Source organism: Nestor notabilis, unplaced genomic scaffold, assembly GCF_000696875.1.
Source record: "Nestor notabilis isolate BGI_N333 unplaced genomic scaffold, ASM69687v1 scaffold12136, whole genome shotgun sequence".
Taxonomy (NCBI): domain Eukaryota; kingdom Metazoa; phylum Chordata; class Aves; order Psittaciformes; family Psittacidae; genus Nestor; species Nestor notabilis.
The window spans coordinates 25,204-52,814 of NW_009931524.1; the positions used below are offsets into that span (position 1 = coordinate 25,204).

Genomic DNA, 27,611 nt, shown 5'->3' on the forward strand with positions numbered 1-27,611 from the left:
ATACTAGTTTGTAGTTAATATAGTTGAAGAATATAAATCTGACAATCATACCATAGGTCGGTTGCAATCACGTTCTACACTGGTTGTCATTAATATTAGCATACATAATTTTCTCTGAAGTGTACATAATTTTCTTTGGAGTGTAGACTTGAAAGCATATTTCATGAAATCATATCTGCATGAAGGCAAATGCTATTTGGGTTGTCATTTTGTGAACAGGTGTCACAAAATTATCTTTTAATACCATATCCGTTTAGCATCAGCATCTTAGCCAACCAAGAAACCTTTCTTCCTCTTATACTTTGCCTCTGTTAGTGATTTGCATTGGTTGAGATGAAAAACACCCATGACTTGCTGCTACTTGCATAGAAATCTGTCAAAGAAAATAAAATTGTAAAGTAAAGGTGTGTTAAAGGATACTGGGAACAAAATGTCACTGTTGCAATCTGATCTTCTTTCACATAATATTGGGTTAATCCACATTTTGAGGTGTTGCTTTACAGGAGCAGAACAAAGAAGATAAAAAATTATCAAGAACAACTGCTTATTGAAGAGCAGTTCTTCACTTTTAGAGAAAAAAATTTCTCTGTGTTCCAGAGAATAGGTATTTGATCACTGTTGTGGGGTTTTATTCAGGTACCATGAAAAGGAACAGGGACTTTCTCTCCCCCACTCTGGCTTGCTTTAAAATTAATTAATTAAATAACTAACTAAATAAAAGGCCATAATTATGCCAGCACAACTTATTCTGAACTTTCTATATTTACAGTTTATGAGAGATGCAGAACCATTGTGATAAGCCTTAAAAGTCTGCCAGTATTAATACGTTGGAAGAACTGGTAGCTGAGGTAGTCTTTTTTTCTTCTGAAGCTGTGCAACCCAAGCCTGAAGTTTTCCTATAGAACAGAAGAGGAATGACTTTGAAACCTTTTTCCTTGATGCTTTCAGAGAAAAAAGAAAAGGGTGAAAAAAACCTAAACCAAAACAAAAACAACCAACCAAACAAAAAAACCACCAATCAAGCAACAATATACTGTGTTTCTTGGAAATGTCTAAAAAATGTTCTCATACTTAGTTTTGCCTTGTAAATTCTTACCTAGTAAACAAACTATCAACTTCAGCCCAAATATTGGTATAATGATCTTTAAAAAAATGCACAAATACATACTCGTGTTGTTGTTATTCTGAGGTATCTCTGTTCTATATGAAAAAGGGGCTGGGAGAGAAGAAAATGCAAAATAACTCTGAGAAGACTTGAAAACAAGCAGGCTGGATGCAGTGTCCCAAGAGACACATACTTGCTGAAAGTTGTCAGATCTGATTAAGGGAGCTATTGGCATCAATCAGTCCTGACAGTAGTATATCAGAGGTTAGTACAACTATAATTAGTGAACTGATTAACAGCAAAGAGGAAAAGAGGGTAATGTTTTGGATCAAACTCCCTTAAAACATTTAGATCATTATTTAAACTTGAAGTCTGAGTGGCTAATTATATCTTCTACAATATAAGAGCTAAATTTCACAAAGCATGCAAGCTGTTCTTCCTCATTGTGGTTGTTAAAATAAGGTTTGTACTGACTACACAGACTGCTTTTTCCTAGGAAAAAAAAATACAGAGAGCAGGTGTTCTTACCACATTACTCCTCAGTACATCTATTGTGATCCCAATGTATATTGCTTTCCACAGTTTCTCCTTAGATTAATGTATCTACTCCACATGTAAAAGTTTTTATTTTTTTCAGTGAGAATATAAAAAAGTTCAGTACTTTCACAGCAGCAGCAAAAAGGAATTTTCTGTCCAATTTCTCAGTCTGACTGGTTGTACTGGGTTTCGTTCCAGTTTACTTTGCCTTTGTCAGAGTCCGTTCGATTGATATTTAGAAATAGTGTTGGAACTTACAAATGAATTTTGTAATTGCTGGAACAGCCAGGATTGTGCTGAAAGCAAAAAAATTTAAATCTTAACATATGAACTTAAATCTGTTAATCGTAACTGTGATACTGAGTACACAACAAATAAAACAATATTGAAAAAATCAGTTCAACAGTACGTGTCACGTGTCATAAGTGTCTCGCTGTGCTCAGGTGGTGTGCTGAGACATTATGAATTGACTGCTTTTTCATTAGGTAAGCTAGCTGGCTTCAGTAAAAGAACTAAATTATCATGTGTTCCTAGGATTAAGTTAGAAAATAAAACATGCTGAACAAAGTTAGGTTTCTTCAGTAAAAAATTCGTTTGCCATTTTAATGAGTTCTGGGTGGCAGCTGTTAGTTTTTGTAGTTGCCCTGTTGATTTCTAGACCTACTGTTGATTGATTATTGGTGTTAGCTTTGGCGACTTACTAATTGCTGCTAATATGCATCAATAGAAAGCACCTCTGTAAGTCTTTCTAACATGGAAAATTCAATCTTTCATGCATATACTTTTGTAAGAATAGTATTATTATTGCATGCTTCTCAGATGCTTTTATATATGTATATGTGATCCTGTACGTTAGACCACAAATACATGTTAAGATTTGATATAACATCATCTATTCACCCAAATAGGCATACTGCTCATCTGTGTATACTTTGTGTTGTAAGGTGTCTGTTTTACCGGAGACCTAATTCTGTTTTGACTGTGTAAAACACAGCATCAGATGGCTGCCTCTGATTTATGAAAAACAAAATATTTGCATTAATTTTTTAGTAGTTCCTGTCTCAAATTCTCGTTTTGAATTGCTGCCCTCTGTTTCACTTTGTGTATGTTTATTCCACTCCCTGCCTGAGCTCCAGTACACATAAGGTTTTGTGAAATGCTTGAATAACTCATACAGAGTAAGAGTGCAATAAAAAGAGGAATAAAAGCAGCATTATGAAAGCGACTTACAGGCTGCTGCTCTTGTGACATGTTTTGATGAAGTTTTACTCCAGAGAGTGCCAAAGTGGTGTGTGATCTCAGGTATCTAATATTAAAAATTGTGAGAAGCTCCAAAGCCTCACTGATCAGAAGGGAAATGTTTCCAACCACAGCATAGCAGCTTTCTCTGCACAACTGCAGGATGTGCTGCATTCCAGTGAGAGGCTGTTCTGAGTGGATGTGTGTAATTGAGTGCAGGTTTCTGTGTCTCCATTTCTGCAGAAGTAAAGCTCTTGCAGTGAATTTGCTGCCAGAAGAAAGCATCAGGATAAATAATTAGGGCATGAATAGAGTAAACTGTGTAAGTTACACATGTGCCTTTGCCAAAGAGCTGTCAGAAGATGAGGAGTGCTGGCTGTGACTGAGCAACGCTTTGTCTAGAATCAGCCACATATTCTTAAATGCTGTTTTCAAGTGTGGTAAGGGGAAATGATAAATGTGTGTAAAGGAGTAGGAGAAGAAGAGAGAAGACCAGTAGCAAGGTGAAAACAATAAAGCAGATGAAGTTATATTAGTTGAAATCTACATAAGGATATATTTGAGAGAGTGTCTTTGAATATTGACAAGAAAGCAGCAGTGACTAGAACAGGATTCTTTATTGCTATCCATCCATCATCAGTCTCTATGGTGGAGACAAATTTGCTACAGGCACTAATAGAGGGGCTGGTTACATGCTTTCCAAAGCTTTTAGATCCTTACAGCTTGTCTTTTGTACATGAATTATGTTTTTTCTTTAATTGTGTGTACTAATGACAGAGGCCTTAAAATTGTTTCTTCTCCAACACCATCAAGGCTCTTCAGAAAATACTTCTTTTTGTAAGTTTAGTGAATTCCCATATTTGGAATGATGCTTTATTTCATCACATTTAGTTTCAGTAAAAGAATTACTTTTAATCTGCAATTGATGAAATTATTTCTAGTCATATCTGATCATTGGTTTATGTTGTTAAAAGGCAAATTTCTGAAATACCTAGCATGCATTTTCCAATGGAGAATATATATCCAGTTATTTCCAGGCTGGTTTAGTCTCTTTACCTATCCTTAGATTTAGCTGTGGAATCTTCAGACTTTTTTATGCTAACGACAAAATGAGTGGCTCCAGCATCATTAGTCATTGCACTGGAGGATCACTGGAGGTAGCCTTTAGAGGACAGATGCTCACATAGCCACAGGCATCAGGTGTTTTTTATAATAACTTTTGGTTTTCTTTTTCCTAAGGCTACTAAAATATTAAGAGGGTTCCTTACTAGAAAGTGAGAAAAGTACAAAGAAATGTTAATGCAAAATGGAAAAGATATGGCTGTTAAGAGAGTAAAGTAAATAGAAGAATGAAATTACAGTGGAAATGTGTATTACTTGTTGATTTAATTAGTGCATAGAGAAACAATATTGTGAATTCCACAGAGAAAGATAACATAAATGGAGTGTTTGCTGTTTATTTAGCAGCTATTCTAATGATTTCAAAGCAAAGACAAAGTACTACCTTCATGTAGGTATGTTAAATATGAAAATATTTCTGTTGTGCTGCAGGGGTGTGATGACGTGGTCACAAAATGTTTGTGAATCTTGATCCAGCTTTAGGAAGATAATTTAATTTTGGAAACTTCCCATAACAAACAAGTTTTATGATTGTGATCATTCATGCAGAGGCCTCTGGATTTTTTTATTACAACCTTGAGCTTATTCTACAATTTCTTTCTAGAAAGAATGATAGATATTAATGCACGGTGTATACAATAGTACAAATTCAAACTTATGGACCAAATGTTTGAAAGTACTTATGTGTACGATCGTATGTATTTTTGTAATTCTGATATAACGAAGACATAATTATGTCCTATGTTAAAGGAGGATGTTGAAACTACATGTCAGTTCATGCTACTACTGCTCTGCTTACAGTATGGCAGTGTTCAGGCTTATTCTGGAATAATGCTGATACTCAGAATGGCAACATTATCCAGTCTAAGTACAAGGCATTTTTCTACCTTTTATGTTATAGAAAGCTATGTAACCACATATTAAAATACTATGTGCTCATGCACAGGGCATGGGGGTGAATAAATGATAAAGAATATTAATATAATGCTTTCTTAGAAAGGACTTGCATACCGCATTTATTAGTGCAGCATAAGAACCTGTGTATTAAGATTCTTATAGCCCTACAGGATGATGGTTTTTTGGAATCTGTGGTGAGCCTTAGGTGTGTTGTAGTAGAAAAATTCTGTGTACCATAGCAGAGTACTTATCTGTTCCTGTCTAGATGAGAACAGTCTGTTGCTGTGGTTGGTTCTTTTAAGTAATGGTCATGTCTAAATGTTAAAATTGACCACTGTTGATAGTAGTTGTTATTCCTGATGACAGGTATTTGCTGCTTCTCTGAAAAAATCCCCCGAAAGATGTTTTCCCCAACATTTATGAAAACTTCAACATGCGATTGCACACCAGCTTACAATCTCTAGCAGTTCTTGGCATAACATTTGCATGAGCCTACTAATAAGACAAAAAACAATCAAACCTTTTAGATTACCATGATTCTGGGAAATCATCTGCATAAACAACTACTGTTCATAACTCATTTGTGAACACAGTAGCAGGAAAACTAAAACATGGGAGTGAATGCTAAGCTGAAGATAAGTGAAATATTTGAGAGGTAGAGCAACTGCTCTATTTGTGCAGTTGTAAGAGATTTCCTCAAAAGATTTTGGTTTGTGCATCCTTTGTTTTGGTCCTTCAGACTTTTCTACCCCTTTTGCCATCTTTATTATTTTTCTGTTCAGAGCTTTTAATTCATCAGTTCACTTTGGGTTAGTCCTCTGTGATTGTTTTACTGGCAAAGTCTAGTGCCTGTAAGATCGACAGTTCTTTATTTGGACTTAATATCTAATGGTTTATACCAATTTTGTTGTTTCACAAAAGTCTTTACTTATATTCACTTTGTAAAAATTATTTTATTGAACAGCTCACTGGCAGCAAGATCTATTTTCTGAGTGCGGCCAATTATAGCAGACTAGTTTTCAATCTTCTGTTTCTCCTTTTTGTTGGGAATGTTTCATTTTTATTCTCAGCAATGTCCATGAAATCTCTGCTATAAGAAATTTAACGAAGTCTTTCCTTTGTAATCATTTCAGCAATTCACTTAGAAGTCCTATATTTAAATAATAGTTGAATTCTGTTTATCATGTGCATCAGGAATAAAAACTTAAAAAAATCTGTTTGAAAAGAAATTGCCAAAAGTATGTTTGGGTTGTAGAGTATTTACTGTCGCAATATATGAACTTATATAAACCCATTGTCAGTCACAAAATTTAGGTTGTTATAAGCAAAAACCTGAAATGAGAACATGTTTAAAATTTGCCATGCATGCCTACTTTACTAATGATGCCTTACCTTCCAGAAGGGTTTGAACAGATGTGAGGTAGACTATTTTGAGAATCCTCTTTGAAGGAAGCAGGGCAGGGAAAGTTTAATTTACTAACCTGACAGTTCACAACGAACTGTTTCCCTCTTCTTTGTAATCATATGGTATGTTGTCTAAACCAAAAATGGGACAGTGGTCATTCTATCGTCCTAGTTGATGTATAACTTGAAATCCAAGTAAACCAGTTCTTTATACATTTTGTTTTGACAGCGCCTGGCATATAGAATGAGGTAGGTCTTTTCTAATTGTTTATTGGAAATCATAGTAATTAGGAAGTTATCTGTGGGTTTTTTCCCGACTTTTGATTTCTTGTTGTATGTATGAAAGGGACAAAAGGTCAGCTAAGTGACTTGCAAGCTGAAGTGGGTAAAGAGAGGAAAACTGTTCTTGAAAATGGTCTTGAAGAACTTAAAATCAATGAATTTTGTAATATAGGATGTTATAACTAAATATTCTATGTAGTTTGTTCTGAAATATTTTCATATGTGGATTGGACCTATGGGAGTGGGAATTTGAGAGGCTAACCATAGTTTTACTAGCCTCAGAGTATTTACAAAAAATTCTTCAAGCAGAAAATAGATACTAGTCATGTGCAAATGTGTTTTGGAGAACTTAAAGCAGCAAAAAAATTCAAAGGATTGCAAGTGAACTATTGAAAAGGTGAACCTGCAGGCTGTGCCAACTGCTAGAAATTAATGTTGGACTCTGGGAAATTAATGGAAGATCATTTCATTTCAGTGAGACCCTAAGCCTTTTCAGACTAAGAAGAAAAGCCTAAATCCAACAACAAACCCCAGCATTTTATGATTATACGATTTTTTAACTATGGTGAAAATGTAACTGCCTCATATTGTGAAGTCTGGCTTCCAAGAAGACTAAAGACAAATTGACAAAAGTAGTTAGAAAATCATGCAATTGTAGAAAAATGCGTTTTCACAGTCATTCAAAATTTTGTCAGTTGACATTGAAATTATCAGCTAGTTAGATTATAATTTTTAGTTAAATAATAGTTAAATTATCATTTAGCTAAATTATAGTTAAATTATCATTTTTCAAAATTACTTTTTTGTTTGAGTTCTTACCGGAACATTATGCAAAGTTATGTAGGGGTAGGATAAATATCCCCAAAGGTAAATTAAATAATTTTGGGTTGAAAGTTGTTTTGTTTTGTATTGTATTGTTTTGTTTTGTTTATAAACTGTTACCTTTTTTGGTATAAAAGTGAAATTGAGCAGTGGCGCTCACCTAGGACAATAAACTTTTTGATAAGCCTATGTTTTCCTTAGTAGAAGAAGTCTTGTGGAATAGTTACTAATGAAAATCCAAAAAGCATTGGAAAATGAGAATTGTATGTGTGGAGAGAAATTTAAGTTGACAGTAAAAATATTGACAGTTAACCCATTTCTATTTAGCCATACCCTAATACAAAAACCAGATTGAAATGTCGTGCATGAGTTGCTGTTCATTAAGCAAATGTGGCACTTTATTTTGTAGCTATTTCAATACTGAAAGAGGTAAAGTGGTGAAATAGCAATATAAATGAACATGCTTCTCAGTGTGCAGATAACTCAAGTCAAAGTAAAAAAAGAAAATAATAAAAAGATGTTTCAAGGCTTGGTTACTGTGTCCTTCCCTTGCCCCCAAACAGAAAGCAGAATCCTTTTGCTGAATCTCAGTTTTGAGTTTATAACTTTGTGGATAAAATACATTGTTTCTGAAAATTAATTATAAAAAGAAATGCCACTGCCGCATTTAATGCTAATTATGAGATGGATCATAATGCTGCTTTGTTTATTATTTTAATTGAAAAATTAATCTTTGTTAACATTTGTTGATTATCAACATTTTCTTTTAGCTATTTTTAATTAGCACATTATATATTTGAATTCAATTTATGGTTTTAGACTACAAAGATGATTTGGGGGTTTTTTGAAGGATTTTTTTCGAACTGTAATTTCTATGTGTGAAATAAATATACGAACCAATCATATTTTCTGGCCAGACATTCTCTGGAGATCTCTGGTCTTCCTAAATGAGACAGTGTATCAAATACAGCTTTTAATTCAGGTCATTACTTTGAGTAACATTGCTGTTTTAAGATAAGATCAAAGTAAAAGACCATTATAATGAATATTTAGTCATAATTTAGAAAAATTAATGGTACCAGTTTAAATATATACCCTGATAATGACTGACATTAAAAAAACCCCAAAAAACTATGATCTGCACATTGCCAATTTAGATTTAGCAAATTAGCTAAGTATCTTGCATTTGTAGTATTTCACACCTTAATGTCTTAATATGCATTGCTAAATATATTTCCTCACTGTTTGCTAATTAATGTTCTGTGGAAGTACAGCTGCTAATTTTTTGTGGTTGACATGGCTTATTTTAAAGTGATAACAGTTGCATCTGTAGTAGTGTTAATAAATGATGGTCATACATTTTTACACTTACTATTTTCTACAAGCATTTGAAAAATATGTATTTGCTTACAAAATGCACCCAGTGATATTTAACAAAACACAGAAACACTCCCCACACCCCACTATTCTCTCAGTGATATTAGTGACTCAGTGAGTCATATGTTAAGTTTCAAATATTGCAGGACAGCAATATCTTTTTCTGTAATATCACAAAGTCTTTTCAGGACTAATTCTTGGTAATTAGTAAGGACTGATATTTTCTGATGGTAAAATAATTGGACTGGAACAATATTGTGAGGCAGTGCAGGGAAAAATATTTCTCTGAGGAGAATAAATATTATCAGGATATATCTTGTAGAGATCAAGTGAAGAAAAAAGTATTCATAACTGCATATGTTTTCCAAGATATGCTTTTTTCTAATATTCTGAAAGAAACACAGGAGGATGTATGCAATCCAGGAGGTTCCTGGAGTGCATTGATGAGAACTTCCTCCTCCAGGTGACAGAGGAACCAATGAGGAGGGGGCTTCTTGGGGATGTGAAGGCAGACTTCACTGCAGTGACTGTGAGATGGTGGAGCTGAGGACCCAGAGGAGAAGGGACAGGGCAAAAAGCAGGCTCACAATCCTGGACTTCAGGAGAGCAGACTTTGGTCTCCCCAGAGATCTGCTTTGACAAGTCCTGTGGGATAAGACTTTGGAGGGAAGAGAGAGGAAGACAGAGGCAAGCTCTTTTCAGTGATGCCTGGTGACAGGACCAGAGGCAAATGGGCACAAACTGAAACACAGGAGGCTGTGTCTGAACATCACGAGACACTTATTTGTTGTGAGGATGACTGAGCACTGGCACAGGTTGCCCAGGGAGGTTGTGGAGTCTTCGGTGTTGGAGATACCCAAAAGCTGTTTCGGTATGTTCCTGGACAACTAGCTTTTAGCTGGCCCCACTTGAACTGGAGATTTGGGCAAGATGACCTCCAGATGTTGCTTCCAACCTCAGCCATTCTTTGGTTCTGTAGCTGTGAAGTCTGTCAAGCTGGATTTCAAAACTGCTGAGACAGCAAATCAATTTCTTTCTAGAAGCTGTTAATGTTATGCTGATGGTATTTGAGGTAATTGAATCTTTTAATGGGAAGAAATGGTCTTGCTCAAATTTGGACAAGCAATTTTCATAGAGGTTTTGTAAGTCTCTGCTAGTTCTCTGTGTCTGCTTTTCTTAGCCACATCCTTGAAGCATTATTCATAATTACCCAGTGTTTTTACACCTTCCATTGGATAATTTCTGTGCTAAGAAACTGGTTTTGGTGCTACATTAACGTGTACCATTTATATACCTCGCAGCACCACATTTGGAAGCCACCTAACCTGTCTTGATGTTTGAGTTTTTTGTCAGTATGGAATTTAGCACAGCAATGCTAATTTTTCTTATTTGTATGTAGTGTTCTCGCAGATAAGATTTTGTTTGAGAAGAAAATGTCATGAACACATATTCTTTTGGGTATCACATTGTCTGGTTGAATTTGAAATTGGATGCTAATAGGGTCTGGTAAAGTTTTAATTTATATATTTTTTTAGTAATCTACCATGGCTCCTTAGAATGTAGCAAATGCTGTCTAAATTAAAACAATTGTGTGTATGAAGCTTTTGTAGGGACTTACTAGTATATTTGCTATAGAAGCATTATCATCTGTAAGATTGAACTGTGTGTCATCTTAGTGTCTTATTTCTGAATGTGTAAAGTTAAGCGGAACCTTTACCTTAACAGTTCTAATTTCTTTTTTTGTACAGTAAATGAGATTGTAAGGTAAGCTTTGTGCCTGTCCCAGAAATCTCACACTTTGATGGATAGTGATTCACTAGATTTGTTATGAATAGGCAATAAATAATTGCCCTTAAATCATAGTCATAACTTGCAGGCAAGTTACTTATGAATTTATTACTGAATGGGTGAGATTTATTTCTAGGGGCATTTTATACCTAGCAGTTAGCACTTAAATAGGAAATTATTTTGTTGAATAGTTCATGAGAAATCTGCATTTCTATTTCTATTTAAAACAGCTGCTGAGAATTTTTTGGGGCAAGGAATGAGGTCCTTTCTTTGAGTGACCACGTTGATTTTAAAAAGTTACTTTCTCGAATTCTTGTGTTAAGGTCAAGTGAAGTATGCGGAGTATGTTGTCAGTGTGGGAAATGGAGGGTAGTACAATTCTGTGGCAATTGTAGTTTGAATGTACCTCAGTTTTATCTCTTTGATAGTCTATTATTTAGGGATTTATGCAAAAAGAGAAACTATTGCAAAAGCATGCAAGAAACGGCACCATAATAGCGACTTACCACTGACCTATCTATGTGAAACAATGAAGTTTGGGAACTACCTTTTCCAGGACTCATGGAAGTTGTTTAATCTATTTTGCCAGTGCAAATATCAAGATATCAAAATGTACATCTTGAAAGTATGCCTTAGGGAGAAAGCATTTCATGGGGGGGGGTGTCTTAGGTGTTTGCTGTGCTGTGGTGAAGGTTAGAAATATTTTATCACAGTTAAAATTTTAGTCAGTCACATACATAAAATAACTCACACGATTATATAAGGAGTTTATTCTGAATAACTGCCTAATTGTTTTAATGTGGAAAATGTATACATATAACATACAGTAACTTGAAGTTATTACTTTATATTCGCATATTTTCCATACTGAATACTACTAATGACAGTCCAACACATGTAGATGCAGCAAAGTGTGGCTGCACCATATAAAAAGTAGGTAAAACTTAAGATAGCTTTGTTAAGTTCTACATTGCATTTACTCTACTGTATACAAAAATACTGGTTTTTTATAAATTTGAATCTGGATTTTTCTTTGTAAATGCTTAATATTTCTTTTTTTCTGTTCTACTAGATGCTTGTGACTACTCCAGAGAAATGGGATGTTGTGACAAGAAAAAGTGTTGGTGATGTAGCCCTCTCTCAGATGGTTAAACTCTTGATTCTTGATGAAGTTCATCTGTTGCATGAAGATAGAGGACCAGTACTTGAAAGTATAGTAGCACGTACTTTACGACAGGTAAGAGGGGAAAAAAAATCTCCAAAAGAACTGTATTTTGTTCCAAGAATAGATACATTTTGGTGCTTTTACACTGAGAAATTCTTAGACAATGAAATCAAAATGCTTATGCAGCTTACAATTCCTTTTATAGCTATTCTGTACTAAAAGAAGATTTTTGTCTTCTACCAGCTCTTCTGTATTAGATCAGCTATCAGATTTCTAGGATACATAATTTACTACAGAGCTATTTCTTGTTACTTATTTACTTTATTAATTTACTTACTATACAAGTAACAGCAAAATTAAACACTATTAAACAAATAATCAGGTTAATTTTTTAATATAAAACAGATTGAAAGTATTTTCTTATGAGGAACACTGATTTTTAATTAGCAGTTTTGCTAGAAGAATCTTTTTTTTTTTAATTAAGAGTAGTGTCTCAAATCTAGGTAAAACTTTCTGCATTGCTACATAATTTTTAGTTTAGCATAAATGGTGTTCCCCCTCACACACTTCAGTGATACTTTCTAAATACCAAGATGTAAAATGGCAACAAGAGAAAAGGACGGATGTGTGGGGTTTGTTCTTAAATCTTATACAAAAGAAGGATTGAGTTAGGCAATAAATAAGATTGGTCTCAGTGGTAGGATGTGTATTTGCAAGAAAAATAAAATGTGGAATTTAAGGATGAATAAAAAGGGTGGAATTAAGATGAATATATAATGGTAAGGAGAGGATAGAGTACTGTTCTTTTGTGGGTTTGGTTGGTTTTTTTTTTTTGTGCAGAGCAGAAATATGTCAATACAAAATAATCTGCAACAAATTAAAAATTTGTTATTGTTATGGCTCTATTTGTAGTGTGTTAAATGTTTAAAGTGTTTCAGATTTTAAGATTGTTTTTTTCTTGGCAAGGCTACACTAACCTTGTTAAGGCTTTGTGAATCATCTGATTCTAGCTCCTCTAAGAATCAAATACAACGGATGTCTGCTGGATTCCAGTGCAGAAAGTGTGAAGTTCTTGTATAAAGAACAACATAAGTAATAATTCCTTAGAAGAAGCTAAACTTGGAAAGATTTAATTTTTTTTATAATGAAGAGTAGGGCTTTGTAAAGTTTAAACTATGTCAAGGGCACTAAAGCTTAACCTGTTGAATATTGTATTTTCCTTCTTAAATGGTTTTGATAACCTTATTTTCCTTAGGTGTCTTTAAAGTAAAGAATCTCAGATTTTAGTGGTGACTGTGATGTTCATTGTCTTCACATCAGATTGCAAGACACATTCATGTTTTAATGTGAAATCTTGTGAGACGTGTAAGATTGGCTTCATCTGCCTGAAATAGATGTCTAGAGCCATTTTATCTGCCCTACATTATTCAGCTTGGCATCCTGTTTCTGCTTCATTTGGACACAAATCTCCCATAGATCCTTTCTTTTAGTGTCTGTCAAGCCTGTGCAGGTAACTTAAGGAATATAAAATCTGAGGCAGTTATGTCTTGGGTAGTGAATCCTACCCTTAGTGCATTTATTGTAATACAGCAGTATCTTGCTTCAACAATCATTTAAAAAATAGCTCTCTAGAGTGCTTTAATCTTCTAGGATTTCAAGGTTTGTTTTACCTGTCAAGTTGGAGTTCAATTCATCTGGAATCGAAGCTACTCATTTGTAACCCTTTCTTCAGTGAAACAGTTGGGAAGAAAAACAAGACACAAATCTTGAAATTAACTATCTCACCACCTTTCTGAAGACCTTATTTACTCTAAGTTGATAAGAAAGGCAGTATTGGAGACCACTTTACAAGAAGGTAGTAGAAGAGAGGGAAAATTTACAGTATAAAAGTATGCTAAAAACCCCTCCACAGTTAAACAGAAAACAAAACTGCTTGTACAAATACTTAGAATTATACTGTAGAAAACATTTCCAAACAAAAATATTTTGACGTACAAGCCTTCCAGAGAGCCTGAGGAGAAAGAAATAGGAGATGTTTTGCACAACTGTTTTACCTTTTTACTATGGAAACAAATAATAAGAGCACTAGTTTTAAAAATTATGCTGAAATGTTATACTGCAGCATCTGAACCTGAAAGCATAGCTTTATGAAATTTGCAGTATAGATCCATAACTAATTATGAAATTACTGGAGCTTCTATTTCATGACTAAAAAAATGACGTAAGTTTTCTGATTTCGGAAGTATTTCACTGGTTTTTAGTGAAAATACTACTACAGATATTTTAAGTGTAAAAATATCACACCTCATAATGTTTTAATGGTATTTTGCAAAGAAAAAATATTTGGTTACATTTCTTTGGTTCTGTTCCCTGCTCATAGTTCAGTTATATGCATTTTGATGCAAATTCATAAATGCTCAGAAGAACAAAACTCAGAATATTCAGCCTGTCCCTGAAGAATATTCTTCTGACTTCAATGATTCTGTATAAAACATAGAGGTCCTCTTGAGCCCTTCCGAAAGTAGTTCTAGAACATATTTTTCATTGATAGCTGTAGAAACATCATACTCATTCTATATGCATGCACACTGGAGGTAAGACTAATTGTTCAGTTCTTAAAAAACAGAAGGAAAAAAAACAAAGAAAAGAAACCCCCACCAAAACAAAAAAACAAATGTTGACAACATCGATCTAAAATGACCTTATGTCAATTACACCACTGCAGTAATTCAGTAATTGCTGAAATCAATTGCTTGCTTTGTATACTGGTTTAAAACATCAGAAATATTGACTAGTTTTTCCTAATTTGTAGTGGAGGGATTCAGAAAGTGATTAGACAAGTAATTCAAGGAAAAATCCATTGCATATTAATAGCCCTTAGATCAGACTGAGGGCTGTAGTAACCAGGGACTATGCTGGCAAATACCAGGTTGCCCAGAGAAGTCATCAATGCCCCATCCCTGGCAGTGTTTAAGTCCAGGCTGGATGGGTGGTCTAGTGGGAAGTGTCCCTGCCCATGGCAGAAAGGTTGGAACTAGGTGTTCTTTAAGGTCCCTTACAACCCAACCCATGCTATGATTCCATGATGACATTTTCCCAATTTCAGTACTGTCCCTTTTGACCACTGTGGGAGACAGTGAATTGAGGTAGTTGGGTTTTTGATCTGGCCTGGAAAAGTCATTTGTATCACTTTCAGGACAGAACTGTGATAAATTCCTTGAAATACTACTTCAACCTTTTCAGTAAATCACTAATAGCTTGTTTATAATTATTGTGTCTACCTATGGTTTCATCTGGATCAAACTTCCCTAGCTTGTATATAATTTGATGTCCTGATTCTTGTGCAGAAAACGATATATGATGTAGTGCCTTCTATATTTTGCAGGGCTTGTTATCCTGTCTTATAGAAAACCATCTCTTTTGTTTTGTTGGATGATGGAAAAATAGACAAACAGACAACAGCTTGGGGTTGTTTATTTTTCTTTTTCTTTTTTCACTGGGTCTTTTTAAGAATTAGTGTTCAACTGGCTACCTGGGTCTGTAACTGTGCCAGAAAAGAATGTTTTTTGAGACTGGTATTTGTATGCTGTACAAATACAGCTATACAAATACCTTCTCAAAACAGGAATATCCTGATGCATTAGTAGGTCTGTCCTAATTTGTACCTCAAAATATTTGAATTATTGTTGTACTTTCCCCCAGATGAACACTGAGTCACACCACTTACTGTAAGACTTTCAACATGTACATTTTAACTTACGGCATTTTTTTGAATTGGGTGGTTTTTTTAAACCTGGAAGGAGCATATGTATTGGAATTGCTGACAGCTTTACTCACAGCAGAATGAACAGTATTTGTGCATGTTTGCACTTTTCAAATTTTAGAGAATGTTTTTGCTAGTGATTTAAATTGATTTTGCTAAACATTTTGGTGGGAAAATTGCTTTGAGCTCTCTTATATACTGTAGGTATAACATCAAACAACTTCTTTGAATCCAATTTATAGCTTTGAAGTTTAAAGTTTTAGTGAAGAGCATAATGCAGATATAAAACTGAAATGCTTAAACTTTTTAATAAAAACTTTCCACACTTCTGTAATATCTAGTAAGCTTATTAGCTTGAAAGAAAAAAAAATTGACTGCTTTTAAAGGACACTGAATTATTTTGTCATAATTACTCAGAAATGTTGATGACTTCCTTGCTGCTTTCGGGTATTTTTTTCAGAAAATGCATACTGAATATTATACTTGAGTGATACATCAATTTTGATACCTCCTCTCAACTATGTGAATGATAAATTAAAGAAAATCCATAGTAAAAGATTTCTCAGATTTAGGGCAACCAAAGCTCCCATCTTAGACACACAAATACTCTTTTCATCAGTCTCATTCTTCAAATTTAACTTTCAATTGCTTTATGTTCTTGTATTAGATAAGTAAAGTTGCTAGATAAATAGTAGGTGGACAACACAGCAGGACAAGCAGTCTGGGATCTTCCTGGAGTGCACTGATGAGATCTTCCTCCCCCAAGCAATAGAGCAGCCCTCAAGGAGAGGTGTTCTGCTGTACCTCATACCAAAAAAGGGAGAGGCTTACTGGGGATGCGAAGATCAAAGGCAGCCTGGGCTGCAGTGACCATGAGGTGGTGGAGGAGTTCTCTTTCCCCTGGAAATCCTCATGTTTCCTTTTTGAGCTTCCTTTCCTCATGACACCTAATTTAAGAAAGTTTCCCTCTCAGCCATCATGTAGCTTTCCTTGCTCTGGATGCATTTTCAGTATCTCTAGTTCCTTATAATCTCCTCTATCTCTTCTTTTCTCTTTGTTTCTCTCTTTTACCTTACTAGATAACAGAAGCAAACGAGTTCAGAGGTTTCTCACCCAAAGCTAAATGCCTGATTGTTTTCTAATTAAGATTTTTTAGGTGCTTCAAATCCCATTCTTGCTTAAGAAAATTTGAGCAGTTAAAGAAAAAAATAATCAAGGCTGATAGATAATGACCTAAAACCAGCTGCTTAGACCTGTATATTTTGTGTCTAATGGTAGCTCACTGTCATTTGGGACTAGAATGGCATTTGCATTTCATTTGACTCTTCATTTCTTATCTTGAGTGACTGCTATTAGTCTTTTGTCTCTTTGATGTTCCTTACATCGGTTGATCAAGTTTCTCAGCATCTTCTATTACAGGATAAATCAAGCAAGCTTACTGAAACCTTCTATAGTACTTTTTTGGTGTCTAGAGTGTTGCTGAGCTTTTTTACTGGACTTTCTTATATTTGTGATTGTGTTTTTAAAACATATCAACAAAACTGGGTATAGAGCTGTTGTGTTAGTTTTGGTTGTGCGATATACAGAGGTAGAGTGTTTTCCTCCTACTAATCAGTTCTATCCGCTTTATACCTCTATGAATTGCATGTACTTAATTTGCTACCACATTATCTTCAGAGCTTGCATTCAGATGCTTGTTCATTAAGTCCTCAGACAAACCTCTTTATAGTTCCTGCAGAATTCCCTTGTTGCTATAAGAATGTTTTCTGAGAATAGTGTCTCATTTTGCAGCTGTGGCCTGTTTTAGAATGAGCTAAGTTAAAAGAAATTTAGTTTGAATGGGACCATGAACCTAGATTTATCTGTATGGCTGATGCACGCATCAGTTATATTAATTCTGCCAGTCACCTGTGCTTCTTGTCACCAGTTACTTTTTATTTACTGCATATCATGGACAAAATTCTTGAATAGAATCAGACTTAGAAAGCAATTAGAGACATCCTTTTTTTTAATTGCTGTTTTTTCAATTGTACGTTCTCTTTAAAATCTCTTAGTTCATCAGCTTGTGATAAATTTAATACATGTTTTCGTGCTATTCTGTGATGTTATTTTTAAACAGTATGTTGTGCAGCCATATGTTTAATGCCTTACACGAGTCTAGATCTATCTTGTTATCTTTTCTGTCAACCTTGTAGTTGTGTAAAAGTGAGATTTTTAAAACAAAATACTTTTTTGAAAAAAAACCTAATCTCCATTTGTTTGGAAAATGTTATGTATGTGATATTTGAATTGATCTTCAGAAGCTTTTCTGTTACTTTGCATGGAAGTGATGTCAGGAAGTCATTCTTCATGTCATTTTTTATTATTGATATGTGAACATTTTTCCATTTCTGTGATATATCCATGAAGTTTAAAAGGTAATAGTGATTGTCATATGTTTTATGTTCTTTCATAATATGGTAAAGCAGTCAAATTGATTTGTAGAAAGGTTCATAGTTCTTTTTGTTTCTTCGTTTGGGGATAAAACAGTAAACATAGCATGAAAAGACATTCTGTCATTCAAGAAAAACTGACCCTGGCACTGTGCAGGGCATAGAAATCTCTTAATAGGTATATTCAGACTGTAATTTCTTAAGGCAAAGTATTGCATACTTAATATTTCACTGAGGGAAAATAATATGGCTTCTAATAGTGCTTTCTGCATGGTTACATTTTTTTCAGTACCTCTAGATTTTTAAATATGTTCTAAATGGAGGACTGAGAGCACAGTATTTTCAGGGTTCATTGGAAGCAGAATAAAACTCATTTATAAAATTACTTAACTAGGTGGTTGCCTAGTGACAAATGCATTCTGTGCAGAGTGTTTGAGCTGCAGATAACGTCCTATGTGGAATCTTCAAAACAGTATTAGTAATTGCATTTTTACTGTGTACTTTTGATTTTGCAATTTTACTGGTTTTTCCACTTTTATTCCTAAAACTAGGAAATTACCACCTATGTGGACTGATGGACAACTTCTTAATTCCTTCATTCAATAGTAAACAAGATCTCAATAAACACGTATACACTGGTGAAACATTCTAACAAACTTTCTAGTCATTCTTAGTCTTTTCTTTATGTTCTTAGAATTTCTCTGTGTTCTTTTCCTTCTCTTTCTCCTTGTTTTGAATAACGGGGAAAACAGATCTTGTGAGAAGCTGAGACTTTTAGACTGTGGGTAGGGTAGTATCTAACTAATAACTAATGTGAGTCCCCTTATATAGTGCTTCGTTCTTACCGCTGTTGAGTAGGGAACTCAGGAACTAAGTTTCTAAGTCTTCTTGGGTGTGTAGACTAAAAACTAAGAAATGCTTCTGTCTAATTTTCTGCTTATCTGGTCTTGTGTACATCTGAAGGGCATATGACTGACTGATGATGACTGTAAAAGTGATCCTGGGTCATCTGAATATCAGATTAATTTCTAACCAGTGGACAATTCTTCAAAGATTAGAATACATAAACTTGTCTGCTTTATTTAATTCTGTGCTTGAGTTGAACAATCAGGGATATGCTTTCCAGCTTGATTGTAATTCATTCTGTGAATGTGATATTTTAATACATGGAAATGGGAAGACTGCCAAGTTCACGAAGTTCAGGAAGAACTTTAGAAGTCAGATAAAAGAGTATCGCTATGCATACTCCGTATGCTCTCAAGTGGCGGCTGTAATGTAATAAGATGATATGCAAATCTTAAAACCTATTAGGAAGAAAATTATCCTGCTGTGATTGATTTACAGTCTAGAGAGGCCCTTCTCATACCTGTACCTTTATCGTTTACAGTGTAAACGCAGATGATGCTTGGGTGTGGAAATTGGTACTCGAAAGCTATCTTCTGTTTATTTTTTTCTGTGTATATGGAATTTCATGGTGTGGTAATCATGTTCTGCAAATGTGTATGGTGAACACGTTTTCAGTTCTCCACATGCCATCATGAATGCTTCTGAATTAAATATACTAATTAGATATGTCAATTAAATATAGTTATGGCAATTTGATTTCTTACTTCCAGTGTAACATCAAATCGATAAAATACAGAAAAGCTTTCAGAGAACATGATGTGCAAATACTGTGATATTTCAGTTTTCCAAAGAAAGTTCCAAATGGTGCTTATATTTTTACTGAAATGATTAAACACATGTGAAGATTAAAATGTTTGAGATTGTGTACCAATACTGAAGAAAATGCAATTAGCTGTGTACCTCCAGCCAGTGATGCAGAGAACTTTGTCATCCAAAATGTCTTTTCAGTAATTTTTACTCCAATTTCAGGAAGAGAATGTATGTTCACAGTGTCTTGATTATGAAGGCATAGTCTCTAAATGGGACTTCTAGGAGCAAATAGTAAGTGATCCAGCACAAGAAAAATATTAATGTTTGAATGGACTGTATTTACAAAGGGCATCTTCACACTTTCAAGACTTACTTTGTTTAGAAGCTTCTGAGAGCAAAACATGTTAATGCTTGCTTTTCAAGGGAAAATCAGAAAAGTAGTTGAAAAAATGTATGCAGAGAACTCTTCTAAAAATGTGTTAGGATTCTAAAAGCTGTTACAAAAAATAAAGTATCTGTAGTGCTTGAATAGCTGAATAATAGATAAATAACTGCATTATAATCACAGACAAAATACAAAATAAGGTATGTAGGTATGTGTTATGGTTGCATATTCAGGTAATCTGTTTTTCTAACTTTTATGTTTAGCACAGGTTTAGTCACTGCTCTTTGGATATTGGCATGTATAATTAAAAGAATAAACAGAACTCAGTCTGTGTAAGTGTGGTGATATGCAGACACAAGGGGTTTAGCTTACAGTTTGAGTTTGATGTAAGCATAAAATAATTGGGAGAATTGTTATGATACATTTTATCTTTTAGGGTAAATGTTTTCTACTTCTTTTTGCTTGGGTTTTTTTTTAAGTATATATTAATTACTGATATTTTGTGCTGCTAATTGGATATATAAGTAGTTGGTAAAAAATAGAGGGGTTTTGTTGTTGTTTGGATGGCCTTGAAAGGAATTAGAGAAATCGATGGAATGGTTTAGAGCTATAATATTTTTTATTTAATTATGAAGACTAGCAAAATGTTACTTCAGAGCAAAAGACATTATTGCCTGATTTCATATAGCATTCTGACTTGATTTGTGTGGCTTGATACAAATAGGAAACTTAATTGTCCAAATAATTTGTAAATTTTGGATTTATAAATTGAGAAAAAAGTATGTAGGCATTATACACATGCACAAATATATGTGAGGTATTATATAAAATATGCAAAAATATGTTTACTTTAAAATGCGCTATCCATGTTAGTAATTTTAATAACCTGTTTGTGTTAACTCTCTGCTGCAGTTTTCATGTGGAGTTGTAATATGTTGTAATTCAGGGTTTTCCATCAGCACCTTAACTGCAGGGCCAACTGCCAGATCGGTGAAGTTAAAGGGCTTCTTTTTACAAAGGTTTTGAAAGTGGCAAGTCCCAGTAACCTGTAACTGTTCTCTAGGCATTGTTTATATTTTGAAAGAAAATTCTGAACAAACAGTTTGCAGTTAATTGCTGTAAAAATTCATATTTCCATGGTTATTAAGCAGAATTCTTGTTAATTGTTTAAATACTTTAAATGCTTTCCTACCTTAAGATGGAACTGAGCACATTTTCAAACTGGTGCTTTCAGACTCAGGAGATTTGAAGGAAGTTGTTATTGAACTTAGGAAAATCAAATAACGTTTTCAAGATGGGAGTTCAGTTACACTTTCAGTTTGTTGTACTTATTATCAAGTGATTGTGAAAAAGTACTGAATAAATATATCAGCAGGTGGTTACTGTTCTTTCAGATTCAAGGGGTGGTTTTTTTTCTAAAAAACTTTGAGAAAGTATCCCACAAATGCCAACGTCAGTGCAGAAGGAGGTGATGTTCCAGGGGACCCAGGCAAAACCAAACCAAACCCTAAAAAACAAACAAGTAAAAAAGAAAAACACAACACACTCGTCCACACCCCAGCCCACCAAATCCAGCATTAAAAAAATGTGTAAGGAATGGTAATGCTTCTTTATACTCTTCAAGGTGCTTTTGTTCCCAGTGGATGGAAGACTTTTTAAAATGAAATCTCTGTTTATCCCAGTCATCTCAAAAGTTCCATTTACATATGAGATTTTGTTGTACACGGGCTTCCTTTTGCAAAGCTGCTCTTTGTATAAGTGCAAAAGGGTCAATCAAAAGATTTTCTGTCATTTAGTTGGTTACATCCATAGGTTGAGCATCTAGATTTTTTCCAGGCAACAAAGTGGTTTCCTTTGTCTCCTTCAAGTCTATGGAGTTGTGGGAGGTGGTTTCTTTTGGGGTTTGATTTATTATTTTGGTGCACTTGTTACTCACCAAGTCCATGTTAGGTATGGTGTCTTTTATCTTCCTTCAGAATGCTCTTCATATACTTTTTAATCGTCCGTTTTGAAAACTTTTAATTCATCTGTTTTAATTACATGACTCTTCCTTTCACTTTAAGTCAAACACCTGAGTGATTCAGAATCTATATTCTACATAAAATCTTCATAGTTTTGACTAGGACGTAGTCAGGTGGAAGTTACCAACCATCATGAGATATTGAGAACCTCATATATAGCTTCAGCCTTTCGATAAAAATTACTTTGAAGTTGGCTCCTCAATAATTATGTAGTGAGAAAGCTGTGAGTGAGCCTACAAAGCTTTTAGTGTTCCAGAGGAAATGGGAAAGTTCTTGAGTACTTTCTTAATTCAAGTCTTTTGGCTGGTTTTATTTTTTTTTTAATTACCTGGAAATACATATAATATGTGAAACAAAGTATTGAATTATGAAGCACCATTTCTGTCCCTTGTTGAACTGGAAGGCATGCAATGCAAACACTTGGGAAATTATAATGATTTAAAAAAAAAAAAGAAAAATATGTATGTTACAGAGGAGCAGGATAGTTTGTATAAGAAAGTTGTGAAAAGGTCTAAGCAAAAGCCAAGACTAAGGAGCTACATTCTTCTTTCTTTTCAGAATTGTGCTGTGATTTGGACTAAGAAAGAATACCAAATTATCTGTCCTAGTTTTGCCTATAAATTGGACTGCCCCTTCTTAACATAAAGCCCATTTTACTGCTATTGTTCCTCCAAGCCAGTTAATGACTGCTAACCTTCTGGAGGGCAAAAGTACAATAAAATAGAAAGATGAATAAGCAAGATTCGATGGAATTGCAGAGTGGTCTGGTTTCTCCAATACAGGATAATCACTAACATCTGTTGTTCAACTTTTGTAGAAAGCATTAACTGCTTCTTTCACATTACTGTTATATAAGGGATAGTTTAAAACTCTCTGCTTGATATCTTGGCTTAAAACACTTGGATCATTTACAGATTTTCTGTTTTTTTGATAGGTTGAATCTACGCAAAGTATGATTAGGATTTTGGGCCTTTCAGCTACATTACCCAATTATCTTGATGTGGCTACATTTCTACACGTCAATCCCTACATTGGACTATTCTACTTTGATGGCCGTTTCCGACCTGTACCACTGGGGCAAACCTTTATAGGAATTAAGACAACCAATAAGGTAAAGAATCATGAACACCAAAGAGAGGGTTGCTGTTTTGAATCGTACTTAATGTATGCATGTGTAGAGGATACTGGTTTATTATGCTACAGGTCTTTCATGAAGCATATTTTCCTGTGTATAAAGATATGCCTAATTGAAAGGTATTTTAAGAATCATGTTTCCTTCATTTACAATCTTGTAAATAGGCTTTGTGCAGTTGGATACAATGGTATCTAGCTTTGCATTGCCTTTGCTTTGCTAGCAGATTTGGTTTGATGGAGAAATCGTCACCCTCAACTGCAGACGCACTGTAACAGCTGAATATTCTCATTTCAGTTTTCCATTTTGCTAGAAAAACTGGTGCTTCTTGCTTGGCTGTAAGGATGCATGAGGAATGTAATATTTATTTATGAAATCTGGATATATATAGAGAGGGATAGATACAGATATATACACTACCATCACATGCATTAATATTAGTTGGATACAAGTTGCTGCTGATGAAAACCTTAGCATGCTAGGCCATTAACTACCATATGTCCACATTTGATAGAAAACACATTGAAGTGGTCCCGAAATAAGCTTCTTTGCTCTTTGTGCTCTTGCTCATTTTGGGAAGCAGTAAGGCCATGGTCAGGTATAATATTCTTATTAAAAAACATAAGTGCAGTGCCACTTGACATGTAAATTGTAATTCTTCTTTAAATACTAGAATTAATACAAACACTTAAGATTTTGCATGCACCCCACTAACTGATAATTAAAATTTATATAACTTGGCTTTTAGAAAATCTTACTCTGCTATGATTTAATTTAATAGAAATCAAAACATTTTCAATCAAAAGTTAATTTCATAGCTTAATCAAGATAATACCAGGGATTTTGTTTGTTAGGTTTTTTTTAAATGGACATTGTCTTTTTTACCAGGTTAAGTAGTTCATTCCATCTGCAGTGCAGGAAAGAAACTTACTTTACAACTGTAGGGAGCCATTTCAAGTGTATACACACAAGAATAGTTTACCATATGGTGCTTACTGTGATTTGAATATTTTAACCTTCATTGATTGTTTCAAGTACCTTCACTGTTGCTTGCTGTTGCTTTTCTTTAATCTTTTCCCAATACTTTATTTTGAATATGTAGTTTATTTCCACTGTGTGTTAAAGACTCTATTTCTTCATAGTCACTCTAGAATGTATTTGTGATTTAAAAATCAAATAGATATACAGATAATCCTATAAAATCTTAAACAGTTAGGTTTTTAAAAAAAAACCTAAACATGTGAAGATGAGGAAATACTAGGAGGTAGTATTTGTTCTGAAATAGGAGTACCTGGCAGACTGTTTTGGTAAAACCACAACTTTTTGCTTTTCAGAAGAATGTCATTACAGATTTCGTAGGGTAAAATATATTTTGCAACCAAGATCATACGCTTTTTAGCAAACAAAAAGTAAAAGTATCAAGCCTCTTTGAAAAAGGATTCCATTCAGAATCATATTAATGCTAAAGCTGCAAAAGTAGTAATATCAACATCCTTCTGGTCTACGTGAGAGGAGGAAAGCTATGTAAGAACCCACAGAATCAAAAAGAATTCTTGCAGAACATCAGCAAATGCAATCAATGCTGTGTTTATATCCACATTAATGAGTTGCAAAGAAGTAGAAGACTGTTAGTTACTCTAGGTAGATGTTTTGCCTCAGCTTTCTGACATCCTTTATCCAAAAAGCTTTCCGCAAAATTGGAGCTGATTAGTGATGTGTGGAATCGTGTGCAAACTGTAGTCAAGCTTTCAAAGGCAAGAACATCATGGTGTGTTTATTATGCATAGAAGTTAGCCAGGGAAGCTCTTAAAATTTTGTACTTTGAAACTCTTAGAGCATATGGGGCCAAGGCTAAAGTTTGGCTTTTCAGTCAGAGGTCTGTTAATGTCTTTTTTTTTTTTTTTTTAATGTCAGTTATTTTTCTTCGTGCATTTTTATGTTTTCCTCTTTAGGTATAAATGCAAAGAATATATAAAGTTACCTTTGTATGTATGTACATATATGTGTCCTCATGTATGTTTATGCACTGCCCATGTATGTTTCTCCTTCATGATTTTTACTTGTTATTATTTTAAAAAATAATTAATTAAAATGCTGACCTCTCATTTTCAGAATAATTAGACTGGCTACCTGTCTGTTGCACATATGTCCATATTGTCTCATCTTTTTATTACTATACTTGTAGGATTCTCCTTTTCCCTCTAAAGCTGTTTTAAAGATGTGATTGTCAACTTTCAACTGTTCTAGATAACTCCAAGTACTAAATTTCCATTTTCAAGTTTTTACATGCTTTGCTCTTGTAAACATTTCTTTGTGTCAAAATATTTCGTTGTAAAAGATGAATGCACAAATGAAGAATGGAGTGATTGCTCTGATTTTGGACTTCATTTATTTATTTTTATTTGTTACAACCTTAATCCTAAGCTGCAATCAAGTAGGTACATGCTATTTATATTGTGTTGCATGAAAGAAATAGAAAAAAAATCTTCAGCTGTAAGAATATTTTTTATTTCAACTGAAGTCTTTATTTTGGAACCTTCCTGAAACATTTTATTTATCCATAAGTAGAAACTCTGTATACAGTACTCCCACTGTTTCCCATGCATGACCCAACTGTGAAGAAAAAAAAAAATATCTCTGACAAAAAACCTGACAATCAGTAATTTCCTGGATATGTGTATCTGCAATCTATTTTTATATTACCAAATGGAAGGACTTAATGTTAGGTAAGATGATGTATTAAATGGATATTTCATCAATATCCTGTAGAAGTAAGATTCCTTAATATGAAACAGATAATTTAAAAGAATAGAACTGGGTTACATCTCTCTGGTCAATAAAAACGCCAACAAAGTCATGCAATAAATTTTCTATCCACTGCCCTTACTCATATTTTGTCTATTTATTTTCATTTTCTGCTTGTGAATTTAAGAATACCAAAATGATATTGTTAAGAATGGGAATCTGTATATTGTAAATTTAATTACATAATGACATTTTTTCATTGGTGGATCACTGTAAATTGCTTGATATATGTAGTTGAAAGACAGAAATGTGTTTAATATGTAATATGATGTTTGTTTTTCAGGTGCAGCAACTGAATCATATGGATGAAGTATGTTATGAAAATGTGCTGAAGCAAATAATGGCTGGACACCAGGTATTTATTTTCTGCTTTGGTTTGCATTCAGAACACATATAATGAAATTAGTTTTGATCATCACAATTATAGATTAAGAGATTTTTAAATTATTTTGAGATATGTTACTTCAGAGGTCATCTGTAATCTTGACACTTTATAAAAACAGCATGCAAGAAAATCTAACCAGGCTAAATGATGTTAGCTTCTAGCTAAGGTGAAAATGCTTGGTACTTTACATATCCCTTAAAGTAATTAATGTATATATATGTCACTTTTTGAAAAATGACTAGGCAAAGTAGGTCAGTGCTTTAGAGACCTTACTGGTAAGTACATTTATGATTAAAAGAATGAAAAATGCAGCACTTAGTTATTTCTTAGGCTTTCCTGTATCTATCAAATTCTAGTATCTCCTGTTAGAGATGAGGGATGAAAATCGTGCAGTGTTGAAGGTATGGTGCACAATGGCTCAGCATCTGTCATTTGAAATATCCTTGGTTTTGTATTTTGTTTTATTTTCAAAGGAAGTAATCCTTCATTTTGCTTTAAAATAGAGGTTTCTGCAGTGAATTTTAAAGCCTTATATTCCCCTCCATAAGATTAAGGGCTTAATTCATTTGCCTGAATAGTTTTATCAGTTTGTTGATATGGTGCTCCTGCATCACTCCCACATGATGTCTCATTTCTGCTAGAACTTTGCACAACACAGCAGTTTAAGCAGGAGTAGTTGTAGCAGGTATGGCACCTGTTCAGAGCAGGAGCAAATGCTAGTGTGCTAGTGCACTGTGATCCTTGAAAAGGCTTTTAATTAAATAACTTACATATAAAAGAGGGAAACTTTCCCACACAGTCACACTAAGAATTGCACGTTTTCCTCTTTTCACATAAAATGCAGATTGTGGAGTTTTTTGAAAGATGAACAGTTGGTTTATGACTTCAGGGGGTGGAAATACTCCAGCAACAACTTCTTACTCCTCCTGCTCCCCTGCTTTAACACCATTCTTCCACTTCTCTTCTCTTGTTGATATCAGTTACTGTTTGTTACATTCAGAAAACTTTCATGACGATTTCATGAAGATATGGAAATGCTGATATTTTCGTGTGAAGACTGTTAACAAAATTTGTTGGTAGCACCAAGGGCACTTTAGTTTATTTTCTTCTCCTTGTCAATTATGCACATACCTTACCAAATAACTAGCATTGAGGTATGTTAGTTTCTTATCTTTCATTTCTTGTTATGATTTTGTGTATTTTCACTTGCTGTAGATAAACCTACGAGTAGCAGATTCTTTAAATCAGTATGTCTAAATAAGTAACATATCTTGGATTCTCAAAAAATGCTGTTCCA

General features: G+C 34.1%; 1 protein-coding gene across 1 annotated transcript in view; it reads left to right on the plus strand.

Annotated features, from left to right (window-relative positions):
* Nucleotides 1–26,326, plus strand: part of LOC104406847 (activating signal cointegrator 1 complex subunit 3-like) — a gene marked incomplete at its 5' end in the record, with an annotated part of 46,353 nt that extends 20,027 nt beyond the window's left edge. The window contains 3 exons of the mRNA XM_010015955.1: nucleotides 11,643–11,807; nucleotides 22,927–23,103; nucleotides 26,213–26,326. Coding sequence (XP_010014257.1) covers nucleotides 11,643–11,807; nucleotides 22,927–23,103; nucleotides 26,213–26,326 — 456 coding nt within the window. The remainder of the gene's footprint in view (nucleotides 1–11,642; nucleotides 11,808–22,926; nucleotides 23,104–26,212) is intronic.
* Between the last annotated feature and the right edge of the window lie 1,285 nt (nucleotides 26,327–27,611).